The sequence below is a fragment of the Mytilus trossulus genome, chromosome 2 (genome assembly GCF_036588685.1).
Source record: "Mytilus trossulus isolate FHL-02 chromosome 2, PNRI_Mtr1.1.1.hap1, whole genome shotgun sequence".
Lineage (NCBI taxonomy): Eukaryota > Metazoa > Mollusca > Bivalvia > Mytilida > Mytilidae > Mytilus > Mytilus trossulus.
Window position 1 is genome coordinate 94269250 of NC_086374.1, and position 21811 is coordinate 94291060.

The window sequence follows — 21811 nt, forward strand, 5'->3', positions numbered from 1 at the left end:
TGATAAATATGTTGTTGTCCCCGCAGACAAAGCCCAAAATAACATCGTTTTTGTGTGTAAAAGTCATTACATTAACTGTTTGATAAACGAATTATGTATTGACAATTCACTTGGAAACTCAACATATACCCTCATGACACTTACCAAAGAGGAAATCCTGAATAATCATAGGTCTGTTCTTTGTCACTGTATTGGATATCTAAACTACATAAGTGTCCTTACAAAAAACGGTATATTGCTGGGTCTTCCAAGTGCTCCACGAAACCTCTTTCAAAATTATTAACATCTATTTTATCAGCAATCAAAGACGGGCTTCAAAGTTATTGTGAAACTGCCTATTCTAGAGGTGGCGTGAATCAGATGTGGATACTTAAAAATTCCAAAGATCTTTTAGAGCACATACAATCTAACTCTCTTTCATCTTGTAACAGTATTAAAACATTTGACTTTTCTACTCTTTACACAAGTATTACACATTCCAAACTCAAAGCCAAATTGAAAGAGTTGGTATTGCTTTGCTTCATAAAAAGGAATGGCCAACGTAGAAACAAGTATTTTGTCTTAAGAAGGAATAAATCCTTCTTTGTAAAGGATCACTCTGATTCAAACAAAAAATTCTATGAAACTGATATTATCAAGATGTTTGATTTTTTGATTGACATATTTGTTACGTTCGGAGGACGTGTTTTTTTAACAGACTGTCGGCATTCCAATGGGAACAAACTGTGCCCCTCTTCCTGCCGACTTATTTCTTTATTATTATGAGGATGACTTCATGCAGGAACTTCTTTGGAAGAAAGATAAGAAGTTAGCAATATCCTTTAAACTCTACTTTCCGCTATATAGATGATGTTCTTTCACTAAATAATTCAAAAGTTGGTGACTATGTGGAACGCATCTATCCCATTGAACAAGAGATAAAGGATACTAGAGATACAGTTAAGTAGGCTTCATATCTTGACTTACATCTAGAAATTGACAATGAGGGTCGGTTGAAAACAAAACTTTACGACAAAAGAGATGATTTCAGCTTTCCAATTGTGCACTTTCCATTTCTAAGTAGCAACATTCAAGCAGCACCTGTATACGGGGTATATATCTCCCAATTGATACGATAACCCCGTGCTTGCATTTTCTATCATAATTTTCTTGATAAAGGGTTGCTGCTTACAAAGAAGCTATTAAACCAAGAGTTTCAAATGGGGAAGTTGAAATCAACCCTTCGTAAATTTTACGGACGCCATCACGAGTTGGTTGACCGTTATGGAATAACCGTTTCACAAATGATATCGGATATGTTCCTCACGTCTTAACTACAATCCCCGTCCCTTTCATAAATGTGACCTACCTAATTAGACTATTTACCGGATTTGATTTCACATCAGCAACACGACGGGTGCCACATGTGGAGCAGGATCTGCTTACCCTTCCGGAGCACCTGAGATCCCCCCAGTTTTTGGTGGGGTTCGTGTTGTTTATTCTTTGGTTTTCTATGTTGTGTCATGAGTACTATTGTTTGTCTGTTTGTATTTTTTCATTTTTATCCATGGCGTTGTCAGTTTGTTTTAGATTTACTAGAACACACCCGCGAAATCGCGGACATTCAGAGCGTAGTCTAATGTATGTAAAGTGTTGTTTGAAGAAATTTGTAAAATATTGAATGACTGGAGAATATCAGCAAAAGTATAAGTCATAGGTTATTGGGGACAGGAAAACACTTTTTTTTTTATCCCTCCTCCTTTATTTCCAACATTCCCATTTTTTTGTTTTCTATCAATTTCAATATGAACATACATTTAGTATGTTATGAACATTCAAGTAAGGAGCCTGGTTGTTGTTTGTTTATGTGTTACATATTTGTTTTTCGTTCATTGTTTTGTACATAAATAAGGCCGCTAGTTTTCTGGTTTGAATTTGTTTTACATTGTTAGTTCGGGGTCTTTTAAAGCTGAGTATGCGGTATGGGCTTTGCTCGTTGTTAAAGGTCGTACGGTAACCTAAAATTGTTAATATCTGTGTCATATTGGTCTCATGTGGAGAGTTGTCTCAACATGGCAATCGTACCACATCTTCTTTTTTTTTGTAATCAATGAATTTTGTAAAAGATTTAATGGCTGGAGAAGTTCACATGAATATTTTTAGCGCTTATCTGTATATTATGAACATTCATTACTATATACTTTCAATTCTAAGTTTACTAATCGATCCATAGTGGTCATTGATAAACTGAATATGCGGTATGGGCTTTGCTCGTTGTTGAAGGTCGTACGATAACCTATAATTGTTAATATCTGTGTCATATTGGTCTCTTGTGGAGATTTGTCTCAATATGGCAATCATACCAAATCTACTTTTTTTTGTAATTAATGAATTTTGTAAAAGATTTAATGACTTGAAGAATTTCAGAAAAGGTATCAAAAGTTCACATGCATATTTTAGCGCTTATCTGTATATTATGAACATTCATTACTATATAAATATAGTGTATTTACTTTCAATTCTAAGTTTACTAATCAAACCATAGTGGTCATTGATATAGTATACAGACCCTCTCTATTTAATAAACTCTGTGACTGCCGTGGATAGTAAACTTGAAAATGATAGCAGATAGAATTCTAAAAATACACTTTATTCTTTGTATATGTACGTTCAAAGTATACAGAAAACGCAAACCGGAAGTCTAATTTGACTTAAAATTTCGTCAAAAGACGGGACAATATCCGGATGCCTTTTTTCTCGTTTTTCTCCAAACAAAACTCAATCTGAATAATCTTATGAATGGATGACAAATGGCACTATGCACTGTACTTATAGGACACAGAGGCGTGTTGGTCAATCAATTGTGGAAAGAAGAGAAGCGACACCAAAAATGAGGTCTTCCCGTTTAATAGTATAGATGAGTTTGACTGTCCCTTTGGTATCTTTCGTCCCTCTTTTAGTTGAACTGAGGTTTGAATTATTCAAATAAAGTAAACCATAGAAATTTTGTTCTGTCTGAACATGTTTTCGTCTCAATGTTCTAAAATGTTTTATATATTTGGCATTAAAAAATTTCAAATTGATTATTGAATTTTAATATCGTTTCTGACGATTTTGTCGAAGAATAGATATAAATGGTCAGCCATGATATTTCCAGGTAAATGGATATTTAGCGTTTTCTTTCAAATATGTATTTTGACAAACCAGTGTATTTTTATTAAAAGTCATGGCGGGTCATTTTTTTTTATACAACTTTACTCACCAAAGTCTGCAGCCTGTGCCACAGCTGCCATCTGAAGTAAATAAACCATATTGTAAACAATAACAGATTAAAATATACGAATATCAATTATCATTCTGCTCACCATCAAAACAGTTCTTTTCAACCTTAAATGGTGTCCTTTCATTTTACCTTCGAAAGTGTTGTACAATCATTTAAATATTGAAGATTTTTGAGAAAGAATTAGCACGCAGTAGCATGAAGATATCATTTAGGTCTATTTTTAAGAAAAGAAAAAAGAACAATTATAAAAAATGTCATTTATCATTAAGACAATGCCTTTATTAAAATGTGTAAAACTTATCTGTAATTATCTTCAAAATATATTATAACGCACAAACTATGTTGAAACTGACCTGCAGACCTTCCATCACAACAAATCAAAAACACAAAAAAACATATAAAAATGCCTCTCAAATTATAATTGTGTTAAAGGTAACCCCAATCTTTCATTTTTTTGAACCCTTTGGACTTTTATATGATGATCTATATAGAAACTACCCTAAAATTTAAAAGTCAAAATACATAGTTGAATACAGCACAACAAAGAACACCAATGATTAAATTTTTTAAGAAATGTTAACTTCCATTTCAACAGGTAAATAAAATAGAATTGAGAATGGAAATGGGGAATGTTTCAAAGAGACAACAACCTGACCATAGAACAGACAACAGCAGAAGGTCACCAATAGGTCTTCAATGCAGTGAGACACTACAGCACCCGGAGGCGTCCTTCAACTGGCCCCTAAACAAATATATATACTAGTTCAGTAATACTGGAGGTCATACTTAACTCCGAATTAACACAAGAAACTAAAATTAAAAATCATGCAAGACTAACAAAAGCCAGAGGCTCCTGACTTGGGACAGGCGCAAAAATGCAGCTAGGTTAACCATGTTTTTTGGAAATCTAAACCCTTTACCTATACCTTTAGCTAATGAAGAAAAGTATACGCATAACAATACGCACATCAAAATTCAGTTCAAGAGAAGTCCGAATTCGATGTTCGAAGAGGTAACAAAAGAAAATAAACAAAATGACAATAATACACAAATAACAACAGACTACTAGCAGTTACTGACATTCCAGCTCCAGACCTAAATTAAGCTAAATAATCTGTGTTTATACCATCATAAAATACCATCATAAAATATATGAAGTATTCAAGGTAATTATCAGCCATACAAAAAGATTCAATCATGTGAACACTCGTTGGATAAAACACAATGATGCTCAATTACCCCCACAATATATATATCGTAATCGCAAATCTATTTCAAACTTTGACTCAGTTTAAAATCAAATTATGAGTTGTGCAATAAATGTAGAAATGTAGAGCTTGCTTTAGTATTTAATATTCCAAGCCTCATTTGTTGGTATGGCCTCATATGTTAAAAAGTCTTACATATTTATACACTTATACTAAAGTTAGTGTTTGTTAACCAATTTATTTTCCATGGTTGAGTCATGTAAACCATTAAAATAGTTCTCTAAAATTATATATGATGTTATATCTAGTTTCAACTATGACCCAACTGGAAATTTCTGTTTACAATGAAACAACATCTCTGAATTGAGATTCTGAGCAATATTTAACAATAGCGTTTTTTCAGATAACATACACGGTTCAAGTTATGCTGCATCAGATGCGCATTTCGACAATCAATCTCATTCAGTAAAGCTCAAGGCCAAAGTGTTTGAAAATCCATAGGTTTATAAAAGAAGAAAGAGCTATAAAATATGAACGAAAAAAGAAACAAAAGTATAGCCGAAACCGGGCATGACGGAGATATATGTCTTTATATAAATGTTTTTCATTTCCAAAACAGGAACAGGAAATTTTAATAACTCAAAATTTGCATATTCATGCCAGTCAATTTTTTTTATACATAGTTTGATACAGCATATCTAGTAACTACATTGTTTAAAATGTTTTAGGGTTCAAGTTCAAAAATGAGCTCAAATTAAGACACTGTTCTTGCATTTGTCTTTGGTTTATTATTAATATTACTTTTACTGTTGGATTGTTTTATGTGATATCCATTTAACGTGGCTCTGTACTTAAACATCCCGTTTATGTATTTGTATTATCTTTCTTTTTTTTGCTGTTGTGTTTTGTAAATGCAACTTTTACTGTTGTTTTTGTTCTTATAACGTGACTCTGTACTTTAAAAAATCCCGTCAGTATGATATTGTTCCATTATATGTAATTTTGATATATTTCTATTATGAAATAGAAAATACTTTGAACAACAAACGTCAAAATTATTCAATCGCGTAGTGTAATGAACTATTTATGGATTCTAATAAATTATATATAACTTTTGGGCTATTTTAAATCTTGGTCTATTTCTGAAATGAATTCTTTCATACTTTTGAATTTTTAACCCTGTATGCTAATATTGCCCATGTGAAATTTCAAAATTGTTCGTATATACCATGTATACATTGAACGACAAATATATGTGACGTTTAAAATTTTCTGACGTCATACACGCGAATCAATGAATGTGTTTGTAGACAGATGCTTTTATTTTCTGTTAAATTGTTCCTTTTAAAATTGCTACACGATGAAGACTAGTTTTTTTTTTTAGATTTGTATTTATGGGCCTGTTTTTGAAATAATCCATATTGTGATCAAGCTAAATTAAATAGTCATCAAAGGTACCAGGATTATAATTTAGTACGCCAGACGCGCGTTTCGTCTACACAAGACTCATCAGTGACGCTCATATCAAAATATTTATAAAACCAAACAAGTACAAAGTTGAAGAGCATTGGAGGTCCAAAATTCCAAAAAGTTGTGTCAAATACGGCTAATGTAATCTATGTCTAGGATAAAAATCCTTAGTTTTTCGAACAATTGAAACTTTTGTAAACAGGAAATTTATAAAAATTACCATATAATTGATATTCATATCAACACCGAAGTGTTGACTACTGGGCTGGTGATACCCTCGTAAAAAGGTTAGTTATGAGCTATGAAAGTCAAGTGGCTCGAGCATTTTTGTAAGGAAGATTTAAAAAATTGAAATATTTTTACAGTGGGTTAGCTTTCATTAGTCTTCAATATCCTATAGATTAACAACTTTTGGTTATATCTATAATTTATAATGTTCTTGAAGATTCAGCACGAATGCACAGTTAATTATTTTATTGTAGTGCCATTTGTATGCAAGAGTGACATTCCTTTGTATTATGTGCCGATTCGAAAAAAGTTATGCGAGTATTGTCTCCCTTTTAACAGGTTCATTTTTTTATAATTAAGTAAAGGTTTCTGATATAATTTTGAACAATTACATTGTATCAATTCACTATATTCAGATTGTGTTATCGGTGTGTCAAAAACATTGATGTACGAATACAATTTCGTAAATTTAAAACGTTTAAAATAATTACATACTAATTTAAAGACCCGTTCATCATTTTTGAAAAAAAAAACTATAAATGATAGACGAATTATTTATTACCCATTCATGATAGATTGATTGGGAAAGTAACCAGATAACTAACCAGAGTTATCTAAAGATAAAAAAAAATTAACCAGAGTTAACTAATATTAATCACAGAGAGGGACTAGCAAGCAATTTTTAATTGTAGCTTGTTTAACGGTAAAACAATTTTTCACTATAAACGAATGTTACTTTATACAAATATAAGGACTTTGTTAGCTAAATCTACTTTAATTGAATATCATATTTATTATTAACAATAGATCAATATGATATATAATTACTATTTGTGCAATCCTATTGGCCAACAAAGAGGACAAGAGGAAAATATATACTGAAAATCTTAAATGATTTAGCGTTCAAATAAAACGATGACATCTTATCTCTTAAAATTAAATCCCCATTTACAAAAAGATGTATTCATAACGTACAATACACATATGTTAAGGATATAACCAAAACTAGGTCGAAATAATGAGTGTGATTTCCGGTAGTTTTTATTTTTAAAGAACGACCAAATCAACATTTCACAAACTTGTGGCAACAATCACAAATCAAGTATCTGGCTTGAAAGCTCATGCTGTTTTTTTATAATAAAAAATATCAGTCATCGCAATATAGAATTGCTATCTTGATAGTGCGTTGTATATTCAATGACTCATGGATATCAATGTCAATATTTTTTGCTTTCGTTTTGCGTATAAAACAAAAACGTAATGCATTGACATATGTTACAATGTTACGAGTTAAACCAATGAGAATGTTATCAGTTAAAATGCTATTCCTTAGTTCTTTTATCATCAGCATTGCACCTAAACAAACAACACACCGAAACTAAAGGATTTGTATCAAATATATTACTGAATAATAAATTAAATATGTTACAATCCGTTTAGGGTTTCATCCTAAAAATTTAAGATGTATTTGTTTCATTTTATAAGGTCTCTTAACCAAAGATGTAGATCGACATTCTTTGAAACTAATAATCCAAATAAATTCTTACCTTTGAAGTACAAAGTGTCCTTCCTACATAGAAAAACAAGAAAATTCCTGTGTTACATCGGCGCCATATTAACCTTGTTTACGTCATACTGAAGATATCATATACACCTATTCAAATTTACAAAGCAAAATATTTGATTTTCTCTATTTTTACTTCCTTATTTGAGGAACTGTGGTATAAATTGTTTACTTCCTTATTTAAGGAACTATGAGATAAATTGAAAAATCGCTAATTTCCTTTTTCCGATTGGTGACGGAGATTACCGATATGCATAGTTTATACTCAACGTAGAAGAATCCGCACTGTTACATATTGAAAAAATAATTCATCATAGATACTAGGTTAAAAAAAACTTACGCAAAAAAGATCGTTTCATATAAAAAAGAAATCGAAGATAGAGAAAAAAATGGACAACAAAAAAAATTAACATAAAGTACTGTGTTGTTATAAACTTAATTCTCTTTGGTTTTTGCCTGTTATCTGTTTCTTGCACGAGGATCGAAATATCTCTCATATCAAACTGAAGAATTTTTTCTTTTTTCTTTTCCGATTATTAATTATCAATTTTGCTATTAGATCAATTTTATGGTGTTTATATATCTCAATTAACATGTTGACTCACTCATGTATGTAACAACGTACTAGATTTAAAGAGAGATAATTCTGTTTTACTGAAATCAAATTAACGGTACCAATTTTCTTGCACCAGATGCCCATTTTGACAATACATGTCTCTTCAGTGAAGCTCGTGGCCAAAATGTTTGAAATTCAAAGCTTATATAAAAGATGAAGAGCTATAATCCAAAAGGTCCAAAAAGTATAGCCAAACCAGTGAAAGGAATCAGAGCTTTGCACGAGGGAGATACATTCCTTTATTTATAATAATTTCTAATATTTTGTAACAGCAAATTTGAATAACACAAAAAATCCGTACTTTCGTGCCAGTACCGAAGTACTGGCTACTGGGCTGGTGATACCCTCGGAAACTAATAGTCCACCAGCTGAAAATTATTCCATCAGGGTTTTTGATATCACAAGGTAGTCAAAACGTTAATAAAATTCATCATCGGTTCAAGGAAATCATTCGTAGTTTTATGTCCACAATAACCAAACGTCCGTTAATTTATACCTATCTCACTACTCATTTGCGATTTAATATCACCATAATGCATACTCTCATCTGACAAATTAAATGTTCTGTTTATATTTTCACATCAGCCCAAATATAGTTATAATAGTCATGAACAAAGTACTCAGAATATTGCTCACTTTGAAACATGTAGTCCTCATGGTAATATCAAAGGCAACTTACACGGGTAGAATCTATGAGGTAGATGATTTTAGCTGATTTTTCATTAAAGATATGATAAGGCTTGGAAGAACTGACAATCTCTTAAACCAATATACATTGTCATTCGTAAATATAAATGAACATGCAAATATTTTATACGTTCAGGTATTTCACACTTATATTTTGTGATGATATTCTTTACAAAAGCACAAACATGTCGGCATTCACTTCAAAAACCAATCAAGCATTTCAATCCACTTATAACATGTATAACGAAGGGATATAGTTCCGATACTGTTGTCAGGTCATTAAAGATGACATATTTTGGCGTAAATATTAGTTCAATTATAGGAGCTTTGCATTGTAAATAAACGTATTTATTCTGACACAATTTTTTGACATGATACGGGTAATTTTCTTCTAATATATTTTATGATGGTATGATAGTAGACCCCTCACGTGAGGGAGTGTGCTTGATATTAATATGATGAAGAGGTAATGTCGAAATTTTTTATTGAATTGTTTATTGATACTGTAGTTATGTCATGAAATGGTATCCTTCAAGTGTTACTCATAACATTACCATACAAGCGCGAGGTTTGGATTACCACAAAGCGAGGTTCAATCCATCATTTTTTTTAAATGTTCTGTACCAAGTCAGAAAAATTGCAGTTATTATCTTATAGTTTGTTTATCTATGTGCTACATTTTTGTTTGTTTGTAACCCAGATTTGTTTTCTCTAAATCTATTTAAGACTTCGAACAGCGGTATACTGCTATTGCCTTTATTATGTATGCCATCCATTTTCACTGAACTAGTACACACAAAATAGGCATTTGTGGCATTAGGAGTATATCAGTGGAATCTGGGGAAAGTTTAATATAGAAAAAATCACAACATGTGTGTTTTCGGAAATGAGCACCCCTTGTCATCCCCCAGGTTAAGCCCATATTTTTTTATGGTATTATGAGTATAAACAGTGCAATATTGGAAAAAGTTGAATGTCGAAAAAATCTCAACATGTGGGATTTCAGGAATGAGCACCCCTTGTCATCCCTCTTAACTGTTCTTCACATAACTTTGTGTGGATTAACAATAACAAGGTAAACTATTTTCGTGTTTGAACTCTTTATTGGATTGGTAAGCACATTATACGCTTTATAAATATTTATCTTACACAAAGTATCTTTATAAATATGCATTCGCATTTGTAATCAAATGTTATTTTCCTTTTTATATCTTAGAGAGGAGAAAACGCAAATTGAATATTTAAATAACATCCATTGTTATATATAAAGTGAATGGACACCTGTTTGAGAAAAGTAGACTAACAATATTCTCAGTGATCGTTATCTACAAGGCTATATTTCAAAAGAGATTGTCTGATTGAAAAAGTTAAACTAGTCGGTCTGATGAGATCAGTTTGTGCTTCGTCACGATTAAAGTTAAAATGGTTTATTTTGTTTCATAAAACTCAAAAGATTTCATGTATAGTGTTGGTATGTAAAAAAATAAATCACCTGTTTTGTTAATAAATTGCAACAGTGAAGGAAAAGAGAAAAATTCGTTTAATTATAATTTACATTGTAATCCTGGTAGGTGAAATGTGTAGTGATATGACAATGTTTAACTTAATTCTATATCGTTGTTTGCACGATGCTTGTGATCTGATTTAAGAATCTTGCAATTTTGTAACTGTTATAGCTATTTTGATTAAGTAAACATAAATTAACCTTCACTTTTTAACACTATAAGTTTCTTGAAATTCTTGATATCGTAAAAAGCATACCAAAAAGTCTGTCAAACGATATATTTTTTTCCCGTACAAGCATATCACAATTGGTAGATGACGTAATGTCCTGTTTTTTATGGAAAAAAGACAGAATTACAAAAAAAGATTTAAATGACACCAGCTATGTTTCTAATGAACAAAAAGATTGCCGTCATTTTTTGTACTTTTTCCAACAAAAAGGTGAATACCAGAGCAATCACTAAGTAATAAGTAAATACTTTTAATACTATAATTTTATACAAAGCTCACGCTCTCGCATCATGGAATCAAGGATTCTAAAAACAATTTTTTTGTATTCGAATTGAAAAGCAATGTCTGATATCTTGTTCCCTTTCAAAAAAAATAACTTAAGGTTACGTTTTTTTATGAGATGTAAATAAACACATCATAGATACCAAGATTTAATTTTGTATTAACGTCAGACGCGCGTTTCGTTTACGAGAGTCTCATCAGTTACATTCGAATCCAACAAATTTAAATAAGGTACGAAGTCGAAGAGCATTGAGGACAAAAATTCTTAAACGTTTTAAATACTGCTCAGGTAATATATTCCTCAAGAAGAAAAGCATTTGTATATCAATAATTCACAAGTTTTGTAAACAGTTAATTTATAAATATGACTTATGTCGGTACAAAAATGTTCACTACAGGGGATGGTGATACTCTCGGGGAGTTAAAACTCTACAAGTAGTGTTTACACGTATATGACAAAATCACACTAAAACGCAATCATTTTGTGTTTTTGAAAAAATAACTAAGATTATTTACAGTAAGTCGATTCAATGAATACCATATTAGAATTAACTGCTTGATATAATCCTTCTTGTTTAACTGATAGTACTTCTTTACTAATGTCAATACTATTTTTACAGTGATCTTAATACACAATGCGTTCAGTATGTTCAGAAAAACGAAAAAATGTCGTAATGAGGTTTTTTTGGGGGAAGGGGGGGGGGGGGAATCCAGTGGTATTTGGGGCAACAGAGTTAAAGAGACAAAGTCACAAATCAACTAAACACAAAACGAAGCAATAAAAAAGAAGCGATTGAGAACAGATCATATCAGAAGAAAGTGACACATTGTCCAACAAAAGAATCGCGAAGGAAACATAATTGCAGACAATCCTGGAGAGATAATTGAATAGGCCAAAAAATATAACAAAATGAACAAAAACTTGAAAAATGTATTCCAAATCAAAACATGAAAACACAAAACGGTAAACAGATTGTAAACCACACTCCCGCTAACTCTTCTAAAAATAGTTACTTTAGCTACTTATCTAGATAAAACGCAATCTCAAAGAGTTCGAAATTAAAAAAACTTGAATATTATTATAACTTTAGAAAAGCAGTTTTATGATTGTTGCAATGGGCGTTTTAGAAGTTATCAAAGCATCAATTAAAGCATCCAAAATAAAACATACTTATGAATAGTTGGATGGAATGAACACAAAGTTGAAATTCACAAAAGTGGTGCCAAATACGGCTAAAGTAACATTTGCCTGGGATAGGAAAATCATACGTTTTTCGAATAATTCTTTCTTTAGCAAACAATAAATTTATATACGTGTATATGATATTCATGTCAACACAGAAGTTCTGATTACTTAGTTGGCGATACACTAAAACAGCCTTATGAACTACGAACTGTGCGTCACACAAATGTTTCAACAATACAAAAAGTTACAACTAAATATAAAAATTGAATGTTAACACTTAATTTTGTTAGTAATTGTGTATTTAATTGCATTATCTAACTATGTCAGTTATTCTTTAAAATCAAATTGTGTTAAAACATACAAATTATATGCATATATATTTGATTTAAACTAAAATAATAAAAAATGAATTACGTGATTAAATTTCTTTACTTTTACATACGAATAGAAATTTAAAGAGAGAATTCAAACTACACACGATAAGACATCAAATAAAATTCAGAATTACAAATAAAACATAAAGAATGCATAAGACTATCAATTTTGCAAATGCATTCACAAATGGGATGAATTTGTGACTTTATCGAGATGTGGAGTACATATCATTGAGACATCAGCCTTAAAATACACATGATCCAAGATCGGCTTCACTTTTGTTGATGTTCGTTTGGAGTATGATAAATAACAAAATAACGAGAATAGAGTTGTGCTTTATTGTATCTCTTTACAAAGTATATTTATATTTACGGTGGTACCCAACACTTTCACTAAAATTAATTTGGCTCGTTTAATTTTCTTAAAATTTTGACAAAGTATTTACTTTGACCGTTTAACAAAAATATAAAGAATTCAAAAAATTTAAACCAAGCGTTTTAGTTTTATCAGAAAAATTACACTGGTTATATAGCAGTTTGACAAACACTAATTTTGATCATTGAGAAGCTTTATATTGCCTTCACAACGCAACGTTATTAAAACGTATACCTGATATTACAGAGTTATCTCCCTGTAGTGTTAGGTACCACCTTAAACTCGATATATTCAATTTAAATCAGATTAAGACGAATTTATGAGGGCATTTAATGAAAATTTAAAAACCAGAGTTTGTAGCCAGCATATTAAAACTAAGAGTGCTGATATTAAAGAACTAGTACTATTAAGTTTCTTTTAAAGTGAAGTATGTACACCATGTCTGACAACAAACAAACGTACATTAATTTCGAAATATGCCATGAGTTCGTTCGTCCAAACTCAATATCGGCGAACACACTTACACCATAAACTCAAGCATCCTGTATGCTTTGTATCACATTATTATATGACGACTGTTCATATGAATCTTATCGTCTAATTAACTGAAATATCAGTACTGTTCATATAACATTGTGCATTTCTATTCAAATGTTTAATTCTATTGATGATTTAGGTTTCCCATAGCAAAACCTTGATTTTGACATATAAATGTTAACAATGTGTTAGCTGATAAAAATGTATTTTATGGGTTTTTTTTTGTTACAGTTTTCCAAAAGATTCTTTTAGACTGTCATGTTGCTATGATGACGTGGTGGGTGTTAAGGGAACATCTGACACCAGTGGCCTCTCATGTATTCCTTTTCTAATCATAATCTCGCCCTCCTTTCATTTCGTTGTAATCTGCCTAAATTCTGTGTTTTTTGTTAAACAAATCACGAGCAACACGACTGATGCTAAGGATTCACTCTCTTGGTTATAAGGCTTTTTGATTCTTTGTCCACGTCATTATATTGTCTTCTATTTTTATATTTGAGTCTTTAAAATTTTCTATCTGATATCACTCTGTATTGAAGTATAAGTAGGTACACGCTAACCCTAATAGCATAATTTACGATTTAAAATAAACCTTATCATTTGAAAGTCAAAATCTACAAGGTTAGATAAGTGACTGCTATAAGTTTATTTCGTTTCAACATAACTTACTAGTGTCATCTGATGGAATAATCATTGCTTGTACAATTTATATATAGATATATCATTTTATAGACGTAAGTTATTAGTTTATTATAAAGAAAATATTAATTTCTCTTTAACTTAAATTAAAAGGATAAAATTAGCAGTGCCGTTGAAGTTCTATTTTCTGTTATTTTTGCTTGCTTTTCGTTCGTTTTGTCAGTTTAACTCGATATTATTTTTTATGTTTTGTATTTTCTCTCTCATCTTTGTCCCCTAAATTTATTATATTGTTCTTATTTTTTACATTTGTGTTGTTTTATTTATATAGATATGACAACAGAAATCCTTTTCGATAGTGGTGTGGCCAGTTGAACACGTTCATCGATTGCTGTACATTTAATGTCATTTGTCCCAATCATTCTTATAAATACTTGTATATGCATACATGATGGTTCCGCAGATCATCCAACACATTCGACAACTTGTACCTAAATTTGGGCTACGGAATGAAAACGACAAAGAGAACTATTTCAATTAATACTGCACAAAAGGTGTCCCTTTACCGGGATACTTGTGAATATAGGTCAAATAGTTCCACAAATATTCGAGGTATCATTAGTTATCAAAGGTACCAGGATTATAATTTAGTGCGCCAGACGCGCGTTTCGTCTACATATATGACTCATCAGTGACGCTCATATCAAAATGGTTATAACCCAAACAAATACAAAGTTGTAGAGCATTAAGGATCCAAATTTCAAAACAAGTTGTGCCAAATACGGCTTAGGTCATCTATGGCTGGGATAAGAAACTCCTTAGTTTTCAAACAGTAATGTTGAAGTATACAACTAGAAATGGTTGTGTCTGATTTTCTTCATAATGCAACGCAATCTATTGGTGATGATCCTTTTCTAACCTAAAGTTTTGCAAATAAAAAGACAAAATTGAGAAAAAATAATGAGTTATGCAATGACTTCTTGTAAATATATATTTTTGTTTAAATGAATTGTAGATAAGGTTCATTTATAAAAGTACATCATATTAAAAACGTTTCAACTTTCTTTTTCCATCTCCATATTTTGCAAATAAAGTTAGGCTGAAGCCAGCTGAAGGACACCTTCGGGTGCGAGAATTCTCGCTACATTGAAGACCCATTGGTGGCCTTCGGCTGTTGTCTGCTCTATGGTCGGGTTGTTGTCGCTTTGACACATCATAATTTCCTTTCTCAATTTTATTAAGAACCAGTGTTGCAATTTGTATTGCAATACATTATGGTAAGTTTGGTTTGCATTTTCTAAATATGCTATAAAAAAAAGACGGAATGATACATGCTACTTTCGTATCGCAGAAATTTGTTTGCCTATGAATAAATATTACCATTTTCTACATCTACAAAATAAATCTTTTAATGGCAAGCATGAATTCCTTCAGCTTCAACATGTTAAATCGATAGATTACTCTTTGCAAGAACTTACTAATAAGTCCTTAAAATGCAAGGTTATTTTTCTCATATTATATAATCATACTTGATAAGAACTTTATTCTTAAAATCGACATGGAACAAATCGACCCAGTTTGTCCCCTTAGCACTGCCTACAATCAATCTGTCATATCTGTCATTTCAGTTGCATATGGTATACCATTTCCCCCTTCTAATCGTAATTTAAAAAAATAAATCATAATCGACTTTGACAAAATATACCTCAATCAAAATTATATGACTTTTGATTTTAAGTGATACGCACCTATGCATGTTTCAACCTGAGCTAAGTAGGTCAAAGTATCGGCCGATAAGACGACTGTCCAATAATATAAAAAAGAAGATGTGGTTTGATTGCCAATGAGACAACTATCCACAAAAGACCAAAATGACACAAACATTAATAATTATAGGTCACCGTACGGCCTTCAACAATGAGCAATGCCCATACCGCATATAGTCAGCTATAAAAGGCCCGAATAATGTTCATTTAATCATTAGATCATTGACCATCATACCCAGTACGGTGCTTTTAAAATTACAAAGAGAACTACAGGGCGCTCAGAAGGCAACATCATGAGAACCTTATTTATGGCTTTTATGTATATGGAGAGAAAGATGTAAAAACATTAAATTATCTTTTATTTTATCACGTGACAGTCTGCATAACGTTTATTTTAGACATCATATGAGTAGTGACAAAGGTATAAAATATCGGACTTTTTATAATAGTTCTAAAACGCACGGAGACCATCAACTAGTATTTTAGGATGGACAATTAAAAAGCAATCACTCCAAAAATTGAAATTGAAAACAACTCTTCCTGAAAAGTAATTTGTCTAGCACTTTCTTGTTACGGCATATCGCAGAATAAAATAAATCTCAAAAACATACTTTGTATATCTAAAGTATAAAAAAATCTATAAAAATCACAAACAATGAAAATGCAATTGTACATGCGATAAAGTAGCAAACACTGCAAACAATTTTAACAACAAAATGACAAAACCCTGAACACAACATCTATGTAAAATTTAATTGAAAAACTTTCAAGGCAAATAAATTGCCATTATTTTTTTTTTTTTTTTAATACAGTTTTTTGTGTGTGAAATAGATTTAATGAAAGCTCTGTCAAAGTTGTTTTTAGGACACCCATTCATTAGGGCGTGGTACGAACAGCTTTTCTGCTTTTCAAAGTTTAATGTGCGGTGATGCTTGAAAAGTGTAAATTGGTCAATGCCTCTGCTGCTGGATTGTTAGTCCCAGAGGCCTAGGGTATCACAAACCCAGAAGCCAGTGCTTATGTCCTGGCATGAAAATACGGATTTTTTGTGTTATGAAAGTTTGCTGTTAAAAAATGTTAGAAATAATTATAAATAAAGGAATGTATCTCCCTCACGTAAAGCTAGATGCCTTTCACGGATTTGGCTATACTTGTTGGACCTTTTGGATTATAGCTCTTCATCTTTTATATCAGTTTTGTATTTCAAATATTTTGGTCACGAGCATCACTGAAGAGACATGTATTGTCGAAATGCGCATCTGGTGCAGGAAAATTGGTACTGTTAATATTATTACATTGTCATAGTTTTGTGCCATTTTCTTAAAATATCAAAATGAAATTTACTATGCTGTTATGACTGTGTCACCTTGACTGAAAACCATATTGACTAAAACATGTAAAGCAAATCGTTTTGCAACCGCTGAAAAAAATTGAGTGTATTGTACAATAACAGACAGTTTTGTATTTATATGTGTAGTGAAATGAAATTCGATGTAATCGTATTCATTTGGGTGAGCATAAAGTCTATTGACATGATGGATATAAATACTAATAAATACAATTTATCATTCCCAGAGCAAACGAAAAAGTAATGGTGAACATGGTTTTCCTCTTTTTGTTGTTATTCCACCAAGTACCCATTATAATGGGAACGTTTGGAAACAATCAGATGATACAGATTCAGTCGGGAATGTCTTTATCTTTTGCGAATACAGTGAAAACTGGATCATTTTCTAGCTTCATGCGTTCAACTCCAGTTACAAAGGTTTTCGATTTTATAAAAGCCATAGCTACTATCGTTGACGTTGTTCTCAATATTTTCGGAACGAGCGAATCTCCAGAATTGCAGGAAATAAAAAAGTTATATCAGCAAATGAGTGAGCGTTTTAATAGCGTTGATATCAAGCTTAGAGATCTTGCAAGTCAAATTAAATGGACAACGACTGAACTTCAGTTTGGGCCAGTGGAACAGAATATAAACTCAAATTTTGAACAACTACAACACATTTATAATCTGCCTTTGACCTTAAAAGATATTGAAAAGAAACGTTTCATGGCATCCTTTAAAAGCACATGTTTAAATTGTGCTTCAAATCTTTTCCGTGGAATTCTTGGAACAGATACGATATTTACAGGAAGTATCTTAAAAAAAGCGATAACATCATTCAAGTATGACCGACGGAAATCGCAGAACTTTCTGATTGGAACATTACAGTTATTAACAAAAGCAGTTGCCGCTGAACTCATATATGAGCGTTTTGAGTACGGTGAAAACTATTTTCAAACACATCAAGTTGAATGGACAGTCAGGATGCGAAATGTTACCGTCCTGATGCAGTCTATCGACCAAGAGGTAGTGAGTAAGTGGTATGATCAAGCTAGCATTGATACTGATGATTTATCCGTGAAGCATTATGGACTTGGTAATCAGAACTTTTCAGTCATCCTTTATAATTTTCTTCAGGAAAAATACTATTGGCGAGATTGGCTTGTAATAGTGTACAATCCTATTTGGGGAATCAAAACGCACATTAATCATGTGTGTGACGGGTACCGAAAATATGGTGTGCACGGAAGAAACGTTGCTATAGCTACTGTTGATAAATCAAAACCAGCAATTAATATGAAAGAATCTGCCGAAATAATTATGAAAACGGGTTATTCATCATGCAATCAGTATATCCAAGCAAATACCGTTTACAACGGAATTGACGTAAAAACTAGAACATGTAGTTTGTACGGTTCAGTCGGCGCAATATCTTCGAGTGAGGATGTATGGTTCCAAAGTCCCTCGGAAAGATTAATACATACACCGCTGGGATATGGAGAATACACAGTTTATGTTTTTGGTTGATGGAACTGGAAAAACCTTTGTGGTACTTTGTTTGTATTTGTGTCATTCGCAGAGACTTATAGCATCATTAATGAATTTGTAAGGGTTGAATTCAATTATCTTAATTTCAGTTAGATAAAATATCCATAAGATTTTTCAATATTTTGACAGAAATCATTATTTCTATCCAATCCTACATATGTATAATTCATAATTTTATATAACTATGGTTGACTACAATTTGATTTTTATACCATTACCTAGTTTTACTCAAATGTTGTTTATCAGGCTTGTAAATTCAAAGAGATGAAAAAGAATACAATCACAACAATATACCAAGCGGAAAGTTCCTTTACAAATGGCGAAATCAAAATAAAGAGATCAAACACATCAAACGAATGGATAACAAATCTCAGATGTCTTACACTCATCAATCATTTGAATAAACTTGTTCTAAATTATTATGTATGATTATTTATGTAATTGTTAATATATACACATGGAATACAGTATTGCAACACCAAATTGAAATTGAAATTAAAAAAAAACACTTTTTTATTTTTTTGTGATATAATTAGGTAAAATAGAACTAGTTAAACATTATTTAAGAATCACCTGAGTTTAATCATCGACTCGATGAGTTTTTATCTGCACATGCAGCTACTGAACTCGTAAACTGCAAAACAGATGTTTTTATCCTCATTGTTTTCAACACTTTGAATTACCAAGTTTTTAAAGTTATGTGATTGACACTTTGTAATGGGTCCTTGACAACTCTTAACTGCAGCAAGATGGCAGATTATCAGCATAAGAGAAGCAGTGATGTCGCTTTAACAACTGCACATATTGTTAGTCATCACCATTCCACTATAAGTCGTTTTGAGAAAAAAATCAGGCAATAAACGCTGTTAAAGACCTTCCGAGATAATGAAGACTCCCTATACCATTTGCTAGAAAAAAATCAGGCATAATTAAGGTTGGTTAGAAGGAAAGCCATTGCATACAAGACAATCCTAAAAAAGATTGGCGGCCATACACGTGCCTTTTAACAAGAACTGATCGCGATCAACTCCTCGCTACTGGTTGTCGTGCGATAAGACCATTCCGAAGACATTTGATAACGAACAGACACACAGTTTTCCGTATCCAATGTAGTGCAAATCTCGCCAAAGTTTCGAACCATATCGAGCATATATGAGACAATATTATTAATTCGTATAATTTAACAAATTTGATTCGTTTAGTGATAGTCACATGTTAAACTATATTTTCGAAGGTAGACAAAAACGGCGGATAGCAAAAAGCATATTGCACAGAGCATATTGCACGGTTATTTTTAGAATATCTAAAACCCGATTTACTTTGTGACGTCATGAAATGAACTTCAGGATATCGTTAAACTTTTTGAAACGATCGATTATTTGACGAAAACAAATTCTTAAAATACACGAGAAGTCAAACAAACAAAAAAAGTAAATAAAAAACAACTAATATGTTGTAATTGTCAAGGAGACAATATGATATCTATAAAATTCAAACTAAATGAAATGAAGATTTTGATACAAATATGCATAATGGTTTGAAATTAATAATATAACAAATATAGCCTTTGTATGAGGTCAATACAGGATATATCGACCAAAGAAGTATATCGACCTCGGACTTCGTCCTCAGTCAATATACTTCTTTCAGGTCAATATATCCGTGTATCGACCTCATACAAAGGCTATATTTGTATACTATTGGGCGGAACGTGCGTGAAAGGACATCCCAGTTCAAACACATCATGAAATAAACAATGCCCTTCATCAGAAATGGTTGCTGCTACCTTAGCAACAAATTTATCGATTTATGACAGGAATCAGAAGACGTTAAGATGCGGTTATCCGTTTGAATGGAGGCTGCACAAAAGTACTATTTCTTTGGCGTATAACGATCAACCATGATATGAACAGTCATCTGGAGATTAATTTTGCAATGTCTGACATTGTAAAGTTCGACTACAGTAAAAGTTGTAAAATATTTTTTTTTGTACAAAAACAATCCATTTTGTTATTAAAATTGTGGTTATATAATTTTTTCAAACATTTTTTGTTCGTTTCAATGCCAATGTTATCAAAAACTATGTTTTAATAATATTATACACATTATATTTCATTAAAAAAAAAGAGACGGATTTTTCAAGTATTAAAAAATCAAGGTGTTGCAATACTTTTTTCCATGTGTATATATTACTGTTCTCCTCTTGTAGCACCATACGTGTGTGTCAGTTGTAATTAATTGTCTTGTCTTGTCTAAACTGCATTAAGATTTATAACGTAGTAAAATCTTGAAATATTGTTCTATTTGCTTTAACATTAATTTTGGTTTTGGTATGTTGGAATACAGCAATGAAAACTTATGGTCCTTTATCCTGTCGATATCATCTACTTACATTTAGACTTCATGAAATGTCATGCATTTCTCAGTAGACTATTCATGGCGTTCTTCAATTAAATATATTAGATGTGTTATTGTTGCCTTAATATTCTGTCTGTGCCTTTTATAAATTCAGTGGTTTGTAGCAGTCAGTCAACTGTACTTGTCATATTTTGTCATAAGTCATGCTTTTAGATGATTTTGTTTGAGATGTTACACACCTTTGAAGCTCACTTACCGATATAGGTGTTCATTGAATAAGGACGTAAGGTGATCTGTGTGTGCATAAATACATTTAATTTGGAAAACAAATTTGGAAAATCATACAGCATCTCTTTGTTTTATATAATTGAAAAGTTTATTGAACGAAAATACTTTGATATGTATTACACAGTGTAATGTATTTGATAGTATAAGTGAAACTGAACATAATAACACTTTTGGAAAACCTTAGTGCAGCATGTTTAGTTCTCTGTGTTTATGATATTTTAAAGACTTTTGTTTGTGATTTTAGCATTCCTCTTTGTTTTGGAAACAACAATGCCCTTTTCTGGTGTTTTGGTTTAACATATCCACTTGGTGTATCCTATGCAAATTTGTTGCATTCACTACACTTCCCTTTAAGATTATA

At 31.6% G+C, this 21811-nt stretch overlaps 2 protein-coding genes across 2 annotated transcripts in view; one reads left to right on the forward strand and one right to left on the reverse strand.

Moving 5' to 3' along the window:
* Positions 1-7854, reverse strand: part of LOC134708415 (uncharacterized) — a 38927-nt gene extending 31073 nt beyond the window's left edge. Inside the window, exons 1-2 of the mRNA XM_063568920.1 lie at positions 7716-7854; positions 3242-3272 (exon numbers count right to left, since the gene is read on the reverse strand). Of these exons, the coding sequence (XP_063424990.1) occupies positions 3242-3272 (31 nt within the window). The 5' untranslated portion in view covers positions 7716-7854. The remainder of the gene's footprint in view (positions 1-3241; positions 3273-7715) is intronic.
* A 9720-nt stretch (positions 7855-17574) lies between these two features.
* On the forward strand, positions 17575-18783 carry LOC134706110 (uncharacterized). The gene has a single exon (XM_063564819.1). It carries the CDS (start codon positions 17575-17577, stop codon positions 18781-18783), a length of 1209 nt encoding a protein of 402 aa, XP_063420889.1.
* Positions 18784-21811: the final 3028 nt, after the last annotated feature.

Excerpts from the sequence above, each read along its gene's own strand:
- LOC134706110 (XM_063564819.1), top strand. The coding sequence starts at position 17,575 with ATGGGAACGTTTGGAAACAATCAGATGATACAGATTCAGTCGGGAATG.